Source organism: Hippoglossus stenolepis, chromosome 4, assembly GCF_022539355.2.
Source record: "Hippoglossus stenolepis isolate QCI-W04-F060 chromosome 4, HSTE1.2, whole genome shotgun sequence".
In the NCBI taxonomy this organism is placed as follows: Eukaryota; Metazoa; Chordata; class Actinopteri; order Pleuronectiformes; family Pleuronectidae; genus Hippoglossus; species Hippoglossus stenolepis.
Genome location: NC_061486.1, coordinates 12805011 through 12822171, shown reverse-complemented (window position 1 = coordinate 12822171; position 17161 = coordinate 12805011). Strand labels below are relative to the sequence as shown.

General features: G+C 42.5%; 3 protein-coding genes across 3 annotated transcripts in view; 1 reads left to right on the top strand and 2 right to left on the bottom strand.

Moving 5' to 3' along the window:
- cbl (Cbl proto-oncogene, E3 ubiquitin protein ligase) overlaps positions 1–5505 on the bottom strand; it is a 35762-nt gene extending 30257 nt beyond the window's left edge. The window contains exon 1 of the mRNA XM_035155221.2: positions 5087–5505. Coding sequence (XP_035011112.1) covers positions 5087–5233 — 147 coding nt within the window. The 5' untranslated portion in view covers positions 5234–5505. The remainder of the gene's footprint in view (positions 1–5086) is intronic.
- A 659-nt stretch (positions 5506–6164) lies between these two features.
- On the top strand, positions 6165–10439 carry ccdc153 (coiled-coil domain containing 153). Its single transcript, XM_035155228.2, has 6 exons — positions 6165–6484; positions 6558–6626; positions 6916–7035; positions 7289–7381; positions 7494–7624; positions 9921–10439. The coding sequence occupies exons 1-6, from the start codon at positions 6433–6435 to the stop codon at positions 10047–10049; spliced, it is 594 nt and encodes a 197-aa protein (XP_035011119.1). The 5' UTR covers positions 6165–6432; the 3' UTR covers positions 10050–10439.
- A 1644-nt stretch (positions 10440–12083) lies between these two features.
- grik4 (glutamate receptor, ionotropic, kainate 4) overlaps positions 12084–17161 on the bottom strand; it is a 155131-nt gene continuing 150053 nt past the window's right edge. The window contains exon 19 of the mRNA XM_047339706.1: positions 12084–16951. Within this exon, the coding sequence (XP_047195662.1) occupies positions 16562–16951 (390 nt within the window). The 3' untranslated portion in view covers positions 12084–16561. The remainder of the gene's footprint in view (positions 16952–17161) is intronic.

Sequence of the window (17161 nt, the reverse complement as noted above, 5' to 3'; positions counted from 1 at the left end):
CTTCTATTTCTTATTCATTTATTATACAGACGTCTTATTGTGAATGAGCACAGGAATGATTGAGACTTATTACACATCTACAAAGGCTAGACTCACAGGTCAACCCCCACTCTTCTTCTTAAGCATTTTTAGAGAAGCCGTTGATATGTTTAGACTTCCCCTTTGCAATTATCTTATAATCACTTCTGCCTTTAAAACTAATTCTCTTTACTCAACAAAAGAGTACGTCTGCTTTGCAAACAGCCGTAGAACCGAGTGATACTGAGAACGTGGAAATGAACTTCAATTATAGTGACATGTCGCAAATTAAACTTTTTAAATGTAGGGTCAGTTGGTTGTTTCTGAAACAGTTTTCATCTCATTTGTTGAAATCCTCTTCATGTCCTATAGCCATCAATTAATAAAGTTGTCTGAAAAACAAAAAGAGACACAGGACTGTAATAAACACGTTCATTTGGTCAGACCAAACAATAGGTCAGCGTCCCTGTCTTTCACTAACTGACCTGCCAGCCTGCCAGCGTTCTCACAGCATATAACAGTCTTCAGTCGGGGGGGTATACACTGCTGAATCAGACGATAGCCGAGAGTCAGTGAGTCACAAAAAAATGTTGGCTTCTAGCAGTTGGCGTCGCTTTGACAAAAGGGCTGATGGGAAGGGGTGCGATGTATTGGTTGCATTTTTTCAAAGTGTAGCCTGCTCTTTTTTTAGCTTATCCAGGATTACCAACCCTAGCTTCATGTAGAAAATACATAGAAAACACACAAAAAAAGACTCTCATGTCAAACAGTCTGACAAATATTAATCACTGACACAAAAGAGAGAGAATTATATAATTCTGGAAAACATCTTCTAGTTGATGGTTTCATAAAACAAGTAACAATTCCCTTGTCAATGGTCAGACCATGGGAAATGTGTGTACGTTTCCTCCTCAGTAATGTTCAACCTTTCTTCACCCATCTCACTGTACCGCTGCACTGCATCTGAGTCACTGCGATGACCATTACAAAACACACTGGCGGGCAGCCTACAACACTCTGTATTTGAGCTCTGTCTGGACATGGCTGCTGTCGTACTCACAACTGGACTCAAGTCTACAGGCACTGAAGGGATCCCAGTGGCACAAAATAAACTACACAACGCTCCTCGAGCAGTCAGGGGTCTCATGTCCTGATTTGAAACAGTGCTGATATGGAGCTCAGCTGTTGGCTTCATTGATAACCAAACAATTGCACGTCAACCACAGGATATGGATATTGTCGACTGATCATGTCTGAGGGGAAATAAGGCCGGGATAGCATTACAAGAATGTTGCTTTGAATTTCCTTGACGCTTCGTTTTGGAAGCCATCGGTTTGTCATTATGGGAAAATGAGACTTCAAAAGAACATCAGTCAGTTTATAATTGAAGCAGGTCTGGGACCACATCGCTTTATCAATTATCATCAATAGAGAAACAATTTTCCTTTTAATGAATGAACAAATATCCTGCAGACATATGAATCTGTGGTAAGGTGACATGGTTTATTGTAAACATAATAAAAAATGTCATGTGATTCCATTTAAATTCTTTCAATAGGTCCCACTAAATCTTACACGCGTCGGAAGTCAAACTACATCAATATTCAACAATTATTTGATATAATTCATCTGTTCTTCTTAGTTTCCTCACTGCCATTAAGATGATTGATGGTCATTTTTCGACTTTAAAATTCAAATCAATAAGAAAAAACCCTCAAATGATGAAAACAATCATTGGTTGGTGCTTTATAGTAGATGACATGAAAAAAAACAAAAAAACATGCTTGAGTGAGAGTGCAACACATATATTTGATCCCACTTTGTATATGGGCCACCGCACTCGGACCAGGACGTTCATCATCACTGTATCAAATTCCTCTCAAAAAGAATAAGGTCACACTTGACTGGTGGGATATTTTCAGCAGGGTTGCCTCCACAACATGAGCATTTTTAGCATGCAGGGTTTCATCAGTGTGTGAGAATTGAGGCTCTGCTTCCTACTGACTTCGAGGGTAAAATCGGTTAATGCAATTACATCAAGTACATATCGGCTACCTCCAACACGTAATTTATATATGAAAATTCATAGTTTTCAACATCAAGAATATTCAGAGGTCATAAAAACATGAATGGATTGGAAGATACAAAAGCTAATATGGAGGTTTTAAGAACCAGGAAAGAATAAAACTATTATTTATCAATAGAAGTCATAAGGATCCATAGTTCATTCAGCATTAAACTGACCAGGTAAAGTTAACAATGACCACGTGATTAGATCTATTTAATCAATCAGCAAACCTAAGATGCAACTGGAGGACAGAGAAGTGCCTAAAGATGCATTGGAACAACTTCTACTCAACTGTACTAAAAAGTATTGTGTGCCTCTAGGAATTTTACATAATTTGTTTGTGGTTGATATTTGGATAAGGGCCAATGTTTTACTTGACTACATTGACAATTGAGCTGAAGCTAAAATGCCTCCAGTGTTATCACCAACACTGTGTCCTCATTCCTTACTATTCTTTTTAAACTGGTGTCTGAGACCAGATAAGACTGTTGCCAAGGTTTTACCTCTAACAATATCATCTACCACACCAACACTTATACCCAAATCTCAGGCAAGCACATGTACATGCATGCAAGGCCACGATAGCCGAGTACTCTTGTATGTCAGTGTACATCAAGACTACTGCCTTGAAGTAAAATGTTGAGCGCCTCCCAGCTAAACTGCATTCCACTCATCTTTTTCTCTTGCTCCCTTCTGGAAGTTTTTAAACAACAAGTTCAAGTCGTTGTGAGGTTGACCAGTGTGAATATAAGTTGACAATGGTTGAATTTTTTGTCTTGACTTTCACTATAAAAAGGGCAATTGTGTGCTTCCTCTTTCTGCAAAGCTCAAAGATTGTTCCTGGAAACTGAACTATTAGTTCATTACTCGAATGTTTTTTTGGATTTCACCATGGGGATCTTTTGTTATTAAGAAAGTCTGAGGACACTATGTTGTGCACCTCGATCATCCATTTTTCTTGAGACCACTTTTTAAAGCACCATCAAAATTGTATTTGGCGTTTACACTCAGTAGATTAAAGCTATGTTTTAGATAAGATGGTGACTGCTGTCTGACTACAATTGTTTAGGCACAAAAGACATAAAAAAAGAACAAAAACAAATGTCAAAAAGAAGTGCTACACAAGACAACAGAACAGAATTTGTCAGCCAGACAATGTAATTGGTTTTTAAATTAAACAGATACTTTCAATATTTTCAACTGCTGCAAAGAAAAAAAGACAATCTAGACAAACTGAATACGATGATTAATGGGTAGAGGTACTGTATCGAATTTCACACGGCTCTCATTCTCTGATAAGCTCAGAAATGTGAGTCGGTGATCTGCACTCCAGCACAAAACTGCTATCATCCATATCATCTCTGAGCAGCATTTGAACTTGAATTCACTGCTGATTATCTCCAAGAGTGTCTGAAATAAGACAAATAAGCAAAGTAACCTGAGCCAGTATTGTGGCCGATAGTGAGGATTTTCCACAACAATATTCCGGTTTTGGTTAAAGAATGGACAACTAGCCTGAAGCATGTAGCACGCACGGCAGAGTCAGTCATGTAACACATAATGGTTAAACTTTTATTGCTGTAAAGTATAACTCTCTGTCTAAACTTGATTCAGATTCCTAAACTAAGAACGCAGATTTTGTCAAAAGATTGTTAAAGTCAAAAGATTGCACACAATGTTTCAATATTTAAGCTGTGTTATGCTGATCATGGAAAAAGCACAGTAAGCAACACTGAAGACAAAGATTAACCTAATGCTTCTGATAAAAATTAACTTAACTGTGTGGGAGGTGTTTTCAAAGAGAAATTATTTTTACTTTGCAAGTGTAGCTCTACGGTATATATGCTGGGCTGTGGGTTTCCTTAAGACGGCGCTGACCAATATTTCTGCAGCTATTTTCAACATTCTGGTTGTGCTACCTTTGGTCTTAAAGGTAAGATACTGTTTTTTTTAACCTTGCTGGTCCCTCAACCGTTTCACTGGGTCAAATTAACATGGTAAATTATTCTCACACTGTAAACTGCACAAGCTAATCTGTCTGTGCAGGTGGTTTAAGTGGCATGAGGTCAGTTGTGCAGTCACCTTGTCTGGGTACAGAGAGACACAAAAGCTCTGTTTAGGGTTTTGAACATTCACTGGGAACAAAAAATACAGACTGACGTTGCAGGGTCACTCGTGTCAGGTCTATAGATGCTAATGGGGCAAAAAAAAATAACTGGGTTGTGGTTTCTTAATAATAGCTTTGGAAAATGACTTGACATCAGATCTTCGAACTAAGGCCTCGAAGAGGAAGGAGACACAAAAGAGTGTCCTGTCTTCCTCCTCAGACGTATACTGCTGCTGTGTGAATCGACAGGAAACTGAGGGTCAAACTGCTACAGACTCAGAAGAGAAGCTGTGAAATGAGTCTCCCCTGTGAAACAGCACAACTGGCCTAGTTAAAAGAACTCATTTCCTTTATGCTTTACTTGTAACAGTTTCCAGCAGCTGACAGACAGTTGACTGTATCTCAACAACAATATAAAGGAGGGACTGTTACTGGGCCAAACTCCAAGTCTTTGTTTCTTTAATTGATGTTTACGATGCATCTAAATATTGAGATGTGCTCCAACAAGTTGACTGTAGCACGACGTGACAACAAGTTAGCAAGAGAGTGGCACAACAGTAGCAAACAGATGTGTTGTAGAAAGTCTCTCTCACTCCATGGGCTAACGTGAACGTTTCGCTGTTTTAAAAGGTCTGTGTTTTAAAGTGTGTGAGGTGGTCTGTGACTTAACGTACCGGATAGTCAAGTTTATGTTTGTAAATAAGCTAACGCTGGCTAACCAAGTCTTTGTACCAGCTGACTAGCCAACTTCACGTTAGCTACAACAGACCTGCAGCAGGCGAAGATTAGCTAGCTTATCGCTAGTTAGCTGTGGTTAGCTAGCCCAAGGCACCCAACGCTGCGGCCAACATTAACGGCTGGTTAATGGCGAGTTAACGGCGATCAACACAAACCTTGTCCATCAGCTTCCAGCATTTCTCCACCGTCTTTTTGTCCACGGCCCCGGGCTGGTGATGGGAGTGGAGGTGGTGATGGTGTGGCTGGAAGGCATCCTTCATCATTCCGATGAGCCCCCCGCCTTTCTTCAGGTTGCCTGCCATGTTCGGGCTCGGCTAGGGTCGGCCAGAGCGGCAGAGGACAGGCGAGGCGAGGCAGGGGTCAGGGGGGACCGAACCGCCGCCTGGAGTTAGCTGGACCGGGCGACGGTGATCGGGCACCCCCCGGCGAGGACAGCGCCCGAGCGGCGACTCCGAGCCACGGTCCGACTGGGGGGGGTGGGGGTAGAGGGAGGGAGGGAGGGAGGGAGGGATGCCTATCGGACAAATGCTCCCATCAGTTTCCCAGATAAACGTCCCGATTGTGGCTCGAGCAGCCCCTCGGTCCCTCACACCCTGGAGAGCCGCTGTGTGCTGCAGCTAGCTGCTCGCTCTCTCTGCAGGGACCCACGCAGGCTAATTAGCAGAGCAGCCGACCTGTCTCCACTCGCCCTCAGCGGGAGGACAATGGCACCGTCTCTCCGTCCGGGAGCCTCGGGGGGGTCCTCTCCTCTCAGCTAGACGCCTCGGTCCCCCTCGTCCAGTCGTCAGTGGCAGCTCGGTCCTCCCGTGCCGTGTGTGGAGGGGAAGTTGTGTGCCTGTGTGACAGAGTCAGCCCTCCTCCTCTGCGGGCTGCGAGCCTGACGACAGCGAGCGCTCGCCGGTGACCGGGGACAGGAAGTTGCGCTGAAAACTGCGAAAGCTTCTCGGACACACGCGGGGACAGAGGCGAATAAATAATGATGGGAATCAAACATCGCTCAGTATTTTTTTTTCTCTTTCTCTGTTTGCCCCCGTGACGTGTGTGTGTGTGTGCGGCCCTTTCCTTTCCTGTACGTCCCCTTCCGTTCGCCCCACGCCTTCCTGGTGCGCGTTCATGAGCCATGAATGTAGCCGGGTGCGCGCCCCTGCCTGTGAGCAGCATTCACAAAACGTTGCGGAGGCGCTGAACGCAGCCCGGGATTCTCCCCGCAGGGACACGGTCGCCCCTGGCAACAACGGACGCTTTGACACGTCTCACTAAAAGTACGGATCCGGTGTCAGGGTGTGCACGAGCTTCTAAAGGCGGGAGGGGCCCCAGACAAGTTGTGATTGGCTCATGTCACCGTCAGTCAGCTATCAATTAAGCGACACGGACAGTTGGTGCCATGGCAACTCACTGTGGCAACCAGTGCCCAGCAACAAAGACTCATCCCTCTCTGTGGTTAGGGTGTGTGTGTGTGTGAATGAAATCAGAGGAGTGAGCAATCACACAGCACGCTAACATGTCTCCAAAGAAAAAGACAAGAAAGATCACAAAGAAGAAACAAGACAAAAGTAATTTTCCTAGTAGTAGTTTTTTCTTTCTTTTGTGATGCTACATTGAAAAGTATTATTTGTCTTGTTGCAGGTGACAATGACTTGGAGGCAAAGTACAGACGCAGCGTTCTGGATGTAGCCATCCTACACGATCACATTGGTGAGCAGCTATTTTTAATGGCGTGTGCTTTAGACCATATTACTGTAAGTAACTTTCAGGGTCAAACTGGAGGCGACCTTTGTTTAAAATAAATAACCCTTTATGTTGAAAATGAATGAATTCACACTGTACTGTCTTAATAACGTCTGATATACCTAACACTTAATTAGCACTTACGCTAATTAGATACAGCAGCATGTTTTACTAATGAGGCTTCAGTTTAACAACACAACTGTGACAGTAGTATTTTTCACAAAGTGCTGTTGTTGTTTGTGTGATTATACCACAGCTGTACAGTGTGAGTCTGTGAGAACGGTCCAGTCTGACAGGATCGACCTGAGGAGACGTGTGAGAGACATGGAGCAGAACCTGCAGCACGAGCGACAAGACCACAGGGACGTCAACTCTAGTACGGTACAGACAGGGCATGGATGAACAATTAGCCTCTCTTTTAATAACCTGAGATACAGCATGGATCCCTCTGGGAGTGAGGACAAGGGGCTTGTTTGCTAAGGTTATGGTAATTTCCCGTGGAACAAAAGGTCTAATTAGCTGGGTGCCTAAGCTGATTGCTGCATTAGCCTCACAAAGTGAATCAGCAATGAAGGAAGTAGAATATATATATATATATATATAAAAATGGAATACAAATGTCATTGTAGACATCAGTCGCCAGTACAAAACCATGCAGACAGAACTGACTAACAAGGCGAAGAGGCTGGAGACGGAGGTCAGCCAGCTAAATGAAGAGCTTGGTATGAATATGCCTCATTTTAATATGTATTCTTGAGTAAATAAAGACGCAGGAGTACCACGTTCTCAAATTTAAAGTGATGACACGTCTGTGTGCATTTGTCTGTCCTATAGCTCTGTGTCAGGAGGAACTGAGCAAAGAGAAAAGAGAGAGGGAGCAGATGGAGCAGGAGAAGGATGCCACCATCGCTGAGCTCCAACACAAACTGGACAACATGGAAACAGATTATGAGAAGATCCTGCATGTGAGTTGCAATGCAACCATTTCATACTAAACTGTCCCTCAGTAGAGCACATACCTCCACCAAGGCCAACAGTCCAGTTCAATTCAAACAATCTGCACCAAACACTCCTCTAAACATGCCTGATTTATTTCATTAAGATCCAATAATTATTCTCTTACAAATCAACAAAAACATCAAAAAGCAACCTATATTAGAGAAAGTGGAAAAGAAGTCCCCCGATCCTAATGTGCACCAAAATATTACAGCATCCTTCCACCAAGTTTCAAACAAACAAATAAAGACGAAAACATAACCTAATTGGCAGAGGTACTAAAAAGGATTTAAAGAAAGCTGTGAAGGAGCAGCTACTAACAAGACTGTAATTTCCACTGGACATCTTTAAGGCCCAATGTGCTGTAAACCTGCATACAAATAGTTATGTGCTAAGCCAATTGGGATGAACATCATTCCCACAGTCCTCATTCCTCATCTAGTTTTCAGTAGTTTCTGTAGTGACAGTATGAACCCAATCTGTGTTTTTGCTCAGCAGTAATAAACAGGGAGGGAGTAGTATTTCTTCATAATGGTCATGTCTGTGTGAACATGAGGCGAGTACTTGGGACTCATAGAGCAGTGCCCTGAGACCAGCTTTGTGTCAGCTGGGTCACGCAGCACACACACTCTGCACAACAGGTCAGATGGGGTGTGGAGTTATTATTCTTAATTTCTGTATAGTGTCAGGTTTAAGCCCACAACGTTCTGTGAGTGCTGCTCCTTCACAGCTTTCTTTAAATCCTTCTTAATACATGCTGAATCAGTCACTACTGGATGGATAGTTTGTTTTTTATATGTGTGAAGCATAACAAGACGCTCATGATGGCAGTTGCTGCAGTCTGTGTCTAATTTGGTCCCACAAATGTCATTAATTAAAATTAGATATAAAATCCCCGATCAACACTGATCAACTATTATAATAAAAATCTACTTTGATGTTGTGGCTGATTGGTTTATGGGGACCCTCAGGGCACAGCGGGGGGCATCGGATTTTATTCTTAAGCTCCAGTAGAGCCTGTATCAAACAGCGACATAATTACATGTAATGCTGTTATTAGCTCTCCTGCTGCTGGGAAATAGTTTGTTTACAACTTGGATCATCGTTTTATGAAACTAAACGTTAACATACATTTGTACCATCAATATAGAGATAAACTTATTCCAATCACGTTTTAGGACGTTCTGGCTTTATACAGCCTCAGAACATCGATCTGCATGTTGACCCCACTTTGGAAATAGGAAGATGTGAGGAGGAATCTGGCAGCAGCAGCACAACTGAGAAATCAGGCAAATAAGATGTAATGTAGATGATTCAAAATAAAGCATAGGAAGGTCTTTTATTGTTGCTTTAATAATCATATTTCCTTTCCCTACGGGGCTCTGAGGTGGACGTATAAGCAATGAGCACAAGTGCTCATTGCTTATAATTGCCACAATAACGTTGTACAGTGTTATGCTCACCTATAGGAATATTCTGTTGTTTCAAACACACTCCGATTGTGAAATAGCAGAATTTTCCCACAGGGCATAATGATGTAATTTGCAGTAAATGCAAAATGTTTAGTGCACATACCTTTAAAACATTTGTGGTCTATGTCTGTCTTCAAATAAATCATAAAGCCGCCTTTGTCTTTAATGCTAATAGAGCCCTCCCCCTCCCCATGATTTTAACGATAAAATTAATATTTTATATATATTACAAATATGTCCTACTTGTATTCCCCTTGTTGTCTGGTTTAATTTCCAATCATATAAATGTCCGCCTCCACAGAGAGAAAGGGGTAACCAGAATCTGACCTTATATACATGGACCAAGAACGACGGGGAACCCTGTCCATTTGGGCATACGGGTCTTCGCGACCGGCCCGGCGTCCCTAATATAAGTCATTCTTGTTGGGGTTACAGGATGTCCCTCAAACGGGCTCATCCAACGTTCCGAATGGGACACCAGGGCAACCATAGGACACAGGCGCCCATATTGCAAAATTTTTTGCGAATTAATACAACAAAGGGAATTATGCTATGTCCCCTTTAAGATAAGTGTTTAAGCAGTCAGCCTGTAATTGTAGCACTGGGATGTTAATATATAATCATCATTATTTCTCTCTTTCCTAGTATGACACAGAGTCTAATTATGCCCCTTCTCCATCAGCTCTCTCCTGAAATACATCAGAGTTAAAGGTGGTGAAAGGTGGGAGGGCTATAATGTTTGACAACTGGGTGAAGCTTTAGCTTGTGTCTCTCTCCCTGCTGTTTTCTGCAGGAGACTCTGGACAGTCTGACCTCGCAGCTCTCTGCGGCTCGACAGCGGTGGGAGGACACGAGCACGACCTCTCATCAAAACTACCAGGGGCTGCTGTCTGAATTTGGCCTGAATGCACTGGACATCTGAAAGACGGGCTCCTCTCAAATGAAAGCAGCAGCACTTCTTAGAGAGAGTTTGGCTCAATTGATCGTTTTGCAACTTTGCAAGTCCCAATTCAGAATATGTAGCACAGAGATGGATGTTGTTATTACATTATATTTTACCACCAGAGTACAAAATATACTGAGTTATCTATGCATGTATTCAACGGTTCACCGTGGAGTGTCTGTAATGTTGTGTAATGCCCACTAGATGTAGCAAATGACTGTTTGAGGTAGTGGAGATGGTGGCCAGTATATGTACATACAGTATAGTATACATACACTGAGGCTCTTAAATTTGGTGTAAATATGTGCTTTTCTTTGTTATTTTTGATACAATATTTTTTCGATGAATAAAATTATGTGAGGATTAGGATTACAGTTACATGCTGTGGAATTAGAACATAGTGCACTGTACATAACACATCCCAGTAAAGGCACGGTAGCAAAAAGGACAATGTATATATCATTTCTCATATTAAACTTTATCCTGAGTCAGCGCACCAGAGGCCAAATATGGACGCAAACAGCATTACCACCACTGCTATATTACAGTTAATAATACCACACTGCAAATATAAAAAAGTAAACAAAAATATGAGGTCCTCTCACAATAGACCATAACTACAGTAAGGCAAAAGTTAATGATGCAGGAAATATGATTTAGCTGCACACCATCGATAAAACCCAATTTCCCCCTCGGGGTGCTGGATGAACAGATTTTACTTCCAAGGCTGTCATTTGAGTCTTTTTCATGGACCAGTGCAATTTTTTTGAGCCTCTCATCTGTGAGTTAATGAATCATTTACTCCGGGATTAAGATAATTCTGTGCTTCAATGACCAATTAACACAGGGACCAAAGAGGCCTTTATCTGAAAACCAATATTTCCTCCTTAAACCACAAGGAGCTGTTGCCTTACCCTCTCTACGTGTTTCTGTTTGCTCAGGGGGTGACTGCAATTATCCCAGTTCTCATAAGTGTTTCATGCATAATGCAGTAAAATTACTGTAATAACAACCTACAGTAGCCTGTGGTGGAAGAAGTATTTGGCAATTCTAAAAGTACAATTACAGCAACAAAAACTATAGTCCATTACAAGTGATAGTTCAGAAGCCAGATGTACTTCAAATATGAAAATCTAACTTGTTGCAAAGGAAAATGCTCTTTTCACCTCTTTTAAATCAACATAGTTATATTGTTAATTCTGATGCATTAACACAGTTTTGTCCATGTTGCACATGATTAATTAACTGATTTGTATTTGATTCTTTACCTTTTAGTATTTTCTGAGATATAATGCTCCATAGAAAGTGGAGTCATCATGAGAAGTGACTGATGTGAACTTGAACTTTAATCCAAGACGAACAACATCCAACAGAACTGAGTTTTGTGGCAGATTAATCTGCAAGAGAACTGCTGATGTTATTCATTGACTGATTTCCACAGTGAACGCTGGCTGCTTTTGTTTTGCTGGTGAATACCTGACGCTGAGCGCTGGCTGCTGCACCTCCACTGGAATCTGACTTGGCTGCTTATTGCGTCTTTTCGGCTTTTGGGCGAAGACGAATCAGGATGCCCACACTGCGATTTCCCTCCGAGTCAAGTGCAGGAGAGAGATTACATGCAAGTACACCCACACATACACAAGACAAGGTAATCAATGCAACAACATCTTGGGTCCATCAGTAAAAGCGGAGATGAATAATGAGGGAACAAAGCACAGACTAAATGAAGCTCCATTTTATTTCTCTGAAAGACAAACAATGTAAAGATGTTTTGGTCAATATGTTCAACAACGACTGTCGGTGAACAAAAGGCTGTATAACAGCCCTGACAGCGTCTCACCTTGGAGAGAATTCTTGCACTCCTGAATACCTTTTCTTTGAGCACACAACGACAACAACAAGCCTTTTGCAATGAATCGCCAGCAAATCAATAGGAAAGCTCTCACTTAAAAATGTGCACCAGCCTCACTGTGTATCAGGCCGTTTCCGCTGATGGTCTGTTCTGTCTTTCAGTCGCTATCCTTGATCCAGTGCTCATTAGTGGCTGTAATGGGGCGATTGTGTACATGCTCACTGTTAACCTTGGGAAAGAAAATCCACTGTCGGCAAGAAAGCAATTTTATGTCAAAGGGTTTTGGCAGTAGGAATGGGATGAATAGATTCAACAATAATAGTGAATGCAGTTATAGAATCACAGTATTCTAAACATGTCTCAACATCGCAGGTGCCATGTGTCATTCGATTTCCTGGAACTGGACATAAAACTTGTGAAACTCTAAAATAAAAAATATATGAATTTTATGTGGGTGTAATGCCAAAGAAAGAAAAAAAACATGTATTTATGTGAAATGGACTGAGAAAAGTTACTCTTCAAGTATATGGGATCTGAGCTGTACTGTGTCTCAGTACACTGTAATTCCTAAATCCTCACAAAAGAACAATCGACTACGGGGAGATTGGTATTGCTATGGTGCTACAACTGGGTAAGCTCGAGGAGTGAAGTAGATGTTCACACACCTCTGCAGGCACTCAATGCTCATCATGGGCTCCATAAATCCAACAGCAGCAGTGGTGGGTAGAGGTGCACTTAATTTATGGACCTGGAGCACCAGAGGCAGAAGGAGAAGCATGCGCACGATGGAATAAACTTGACACAGCAGTCGGCATACAGGTGGTGGTGAGTGTTTATATATATGTGTGTGTGTGGTGTGGATAAGCAGTGACTGGTTGGTGACGTACTAAAAACATAATCTCTTATGCTGCAGGGGAGAGATTGTGAGACAGGCACTCAGAGAGAGAGCGAGCGAGAGCGAGTGAGAGAGAGAGAGAGGCAGTCTGAATGAAACTATTGATCATATTCAGGGCGTGTTTTGTGGCGTTCACTCATTATCCTGAGGAGAGAGAAATAAGGTCTAAAAATCACAGTGATAGATGGACCACGGGTGAGAGGATGCGAAAACAGCACGAGTGAGTTGTGAAACTCATTAGCCTCCGTTAAGACTTCCCGCCCACACAAATTCTCAGCTGTTTAACGGATTCACACGTGTGCAGACGCTGATTCGGGTTCTGGGAGAGAAACGAGAGATGTACTGTACGCATCATTTCCCCCCCCCCCGGGTTCACCCAACTATTGTCATGTTTACTCGGCTATGAACCGATACGTCCTCGTACTGCTTCTCTGCATGTCACAACAAAACAGGTGTACCGTCTGAATATTCCTCCCTGTTGAATAATAAAACTTGGGGGGAAAAAACAAAGTGCACTCAGGAGCTATTTAGCATGACAGATCTGAACGGCTCAGAAGGCCAAATACGTCAAGGGTGAGGACGAGACAAACCCAGAGCCCCACAGAGTAGAGGTTGTTTTAAGAAATGCATTTATAATGGAATAAAAATGTCAACATAAGAAAATAAAGCAGATGAAATATGGCAGCCGAGCGCCGCCACCTCTCCCAGCGAAGGTCGCCCAGTGTTTCCGAGGGATTTGTTTTAATTCTTACTCTACTGCTCTTCATGCCTTCAAGGTAATTGGCAATCTCATTGTGACCACGCTTGATTTAGCAGCGCTGTAAATGTTTTCAGTGTTTAAGGAGTTAGCATCAGGTGCAGGGGAGCCTTGTTGCTCGCATGAGTTTCTCACGGACGTTCAGGAAATTGATAGAAACATCGTCTATAAAACTGGTAATGAAATGTGGCTCTTTTTTTCTTGGCCGATTTGCTTGGCAATTTTTCTTCAGCAAGTTATTATAAAAATGATATATAGAAAGTTTACATTAACTGATAAGTAATAATGTCCATACGAATATTATAGGCATGTAGATCTGTATCTCTCTGTTAACATAATAAAAAAAAAACACTTTGGACCATTACTGGGGAACCCTGTTGATCACACGGAGTAAACAAACCTTCTGCAGCTCATTACTGGAGGATTAGATGCACTGGTGTGTTTAGCTCTTCAGCAGATGATAATGTAAAGCCTATGCTAGTCCCTTTCGTTTCTATGGTGAATCAAAAGTTTCAAACGCCGGCGTGTCCTTGTGGGAGTTCAGACCTGAGTTGAAAAGTAATTTGAAGTCCTGAAACTCTTTTTAGCAACTTGAAAATGGGGGCAAAAGACCCCCTCAAATAGAAATTCCACAATTTTTTCAGAGCCGTCCGTTCATTATCTGTAACACCTCTTCTTTGAGGGCTGCAGGGGGACTGGAGCACATCCCAGCTGCTATTGGTCATGAGGCGACAATGATACCCACTGTGCCACTGTTTCACCCAGTTCAGAAGGATCAGTTGTGTCAGTACAATTGTGCAAGTCGCAGTATTGCAGTTCAGGTCCGTCAGTGGTTGAGCTACCACAGTATCACGTGATCGCCAGCTTCTGAAACAACACTCCTGTCTATTAATGCAAAAACAGAAAAAGAAGCAGTTTGGGTGAAATGACATCGCTGTGCTTATGAAATTGTATAAAACATATATGTATACATACATGTAAATCTATAAATGACTGATTAATGATACAGAATTGATTCAAAATGTTATTTCTATAAACACATTTAAACATGGTGATGGATCGGCGGGGGTTGTCACCTCCTCTAAACAACCCCTCCTTCCCCAGGATGCTGCTTTAAAAAAGCATATGGACAGAATTTCTAACCGTGACAACCTGCGTGACGGAGATAGGAAGCGAACGTTGAGAGACACTGCAGCGTTTCCTTCGAGCCATGTGGAGCTGGTGGCCTATTTCTGAGGGACGTTGATTGACAGAACCTGATGGGCAGATTTAAAATGATGGACACATCAGAGATAGCAAGAAGCAGCGGTGACAGGTGCACGGCCGCTGATTCCAACTGTGCAACAGTCAGACGATCATAGAGTAACACCTTCAAACCATCGTCAGTTCAGTGGGAAAATATCAAGGAACATGTCACAGTCAAAGCAGAAAGTAACGGCATCGCAAGGAAACAGTCGCTGGCAGCTTGTTCTCATTTTTCACATTTAGGGGGGAAATAAAAGGAAATAAAGACAATTATTCCTTCAATAATTACATACAACCAAATGGAGTTAATACATTTCAAACAGGGATTTCGATCTAGAATCATTAAATAGTTTCAGTTCAACTTCAAATACCGTAATCACCATTTATGAACTGATAAACAGATTAATTGATTATTCAGACTCTCTCTTTATCAGTCTTAATTTAAAAAAACCTCTCTCACACTCTCTAAAGACCCAATTAAAAAAAATCTATGTTTGGTTTTTGCAAGAATAAAACTATGAAAATGCCAGACAGCATCTGATCTGAACTGAAATACTCCTGGAAGCAGTGTGTAAAACATCACATTCTATAAAAGTTTAACGGGCTTGACATTTAAGAACTTAAGTCAACTGCTGATATGAAAAACAAACTTGTTCTTTTACCGGGGACTTTATGTTTTTTGGTTGGTTTGGGATGTTTGCTCGGTTTCATTTATACGCAGACCTGTCCTCATGAAACCTGAACCATTGTTGAATGTGTGAGATGGAGAGAACTGCCTCTAATCTCTAACAGAGTGTGTATATGGCGCAGAAGAGTGTGTTTATATTTTCTAATGAGAGATCATAAAGAGGGCAGGTGGCGAGACAGTAAATGTGTTGAAGATGCAGGACAGATGGAGGAGAAGGTGATGTCAGGACAGAGAAAGAAGGAGATGAATGTGAGTAGCCGTCATTTCAGCAGGTTTTCATTCTTTCAGCTCCTCAGCCACCTTAATCATTCACTGAGCACCTGCCAACACCCCTGGGCATGCATCGCTGTCTTTCAGAGATACCAACAATTCAAACTTTTGCAATAGAATATCACTATTATGAAAGAAGTCTGTGGATCTTTGTGACTCTGTTCGCTTTCGGTTCAGTTGAGTTTGTCTTCTTCTCAAGGCTGTGGTGCTTTTCTTCAGCCACAAGATAATACTTCTTGTTTTTGGCACTTTCAAAATAAAAGGATTTGAAGGATGACCTTGCATTAGTCTGTTTGTCTCCGCAGCTCTTCCGAGGCAATATACGTTCATACAGCAAATTGTCTGATATAAAAAGGGAACTTGTTTTGAAGTTTTTTTTTTTTCCAAAGAACAATAGAATAACAATATTCAATACTGATAATCCAACAGAGGACAGAAATAATTTAAAAATGAAAAAAAAGAAACAGCACAATGATAAATGACTGAAAATACTGCATAGTACAAAAGCCCTGTGGCTGTTTTTGCCCGTCCTGTGTCATACGGTTCAGAGGGCCGACAGGGACAGACCACAATGAGACAGACTCATCAGTTTTTCCTACGACCAAGGAGATTCCAAAAGCTGACTGCTGGCGGTTGCCTCTAGGGCAAAAAAAGGTCCAGGGAATCGTCCTGCCCTTTAACGACGAGCTCCAAATGGCTGTATGAAAATACTACTTGATCTTTGATCCCTGGAAAGTAGAGAGGTGTCTGCCTGGAGAGTCCGTCCTGTTGGAATCACTGGGTGTTATTCAGGTTCACTGCTATTTGTGGTCTTGTCCCACTCTATGCTCTCCTCACTGTGTGTGGGAGATGGGAGGGCCCCTGTGGCCCCTGCAGGACGCATCCTCAGTCCCTGGAAGCGTCGGCACTCGGGGCAAATGCGTATGTGGCTGCACCCCCTCGCAACCAGGGCAGCCTCCTGTGCCAGTCTGTGGGAGAGGGGTTCAGGCAGTCCGGTGCCCCCACACAGCTTGCCATTGCTGAGGCTCACGGCAGCGGCTCGCGCCCGGCGCTCCTCCAGGGGTAAGGGCCGCGGCCTCAGCATTGAAGTCGCTCGCCTGCGCCTCACCTGAAGGCTGTCGCGACACAGGACGATGCCCTGGAGCTCCCGCACCATCTCCTCACATACTGTCTGCTGCAAGCACACACACAGGGAGAAGTAGAGAGGATAGAAGGGGATAAGAGAGGGAGAGAAAGGGAGAGAGGCCAGACAACTCACTGACTGACTGACTTGATCAGAACAGACTGATGGACGTCACAGACAGATAACATACACACACACACACACACATTTATGGTTATCTTTATAATCTCTGAATGAGGAGGACAACAAAGAGATGGCTAG

What these genes read in the sequence shown, in the direction of transcription:
- ccdc153 (XM_035155228.2), top strand. Translation starts at nt 6,433, where the DNA reads ATGTCTCCAAAGAAAAAGACAAGAAAGATCACAAAGAAGAAACAAGAC. An exon ending in CCACAGGGACGTCAACTCTA is followed by an intron (nt 7,036 to 7,288) that starts GTACGGTACAGA and finishes ATGTCATTGTAG; the next exon opens with ACATCAGTCGCCAGTACAAA. An exon ending in ATTATGAGAAGATCCTGCAT is followed by an intron (nt 7,625 to 9,920) that starts GTGAGTTGCAAT and finishes TGTTTTCTGCAG; the next exon opens with GAGACTCTGGACAGTCTGAC.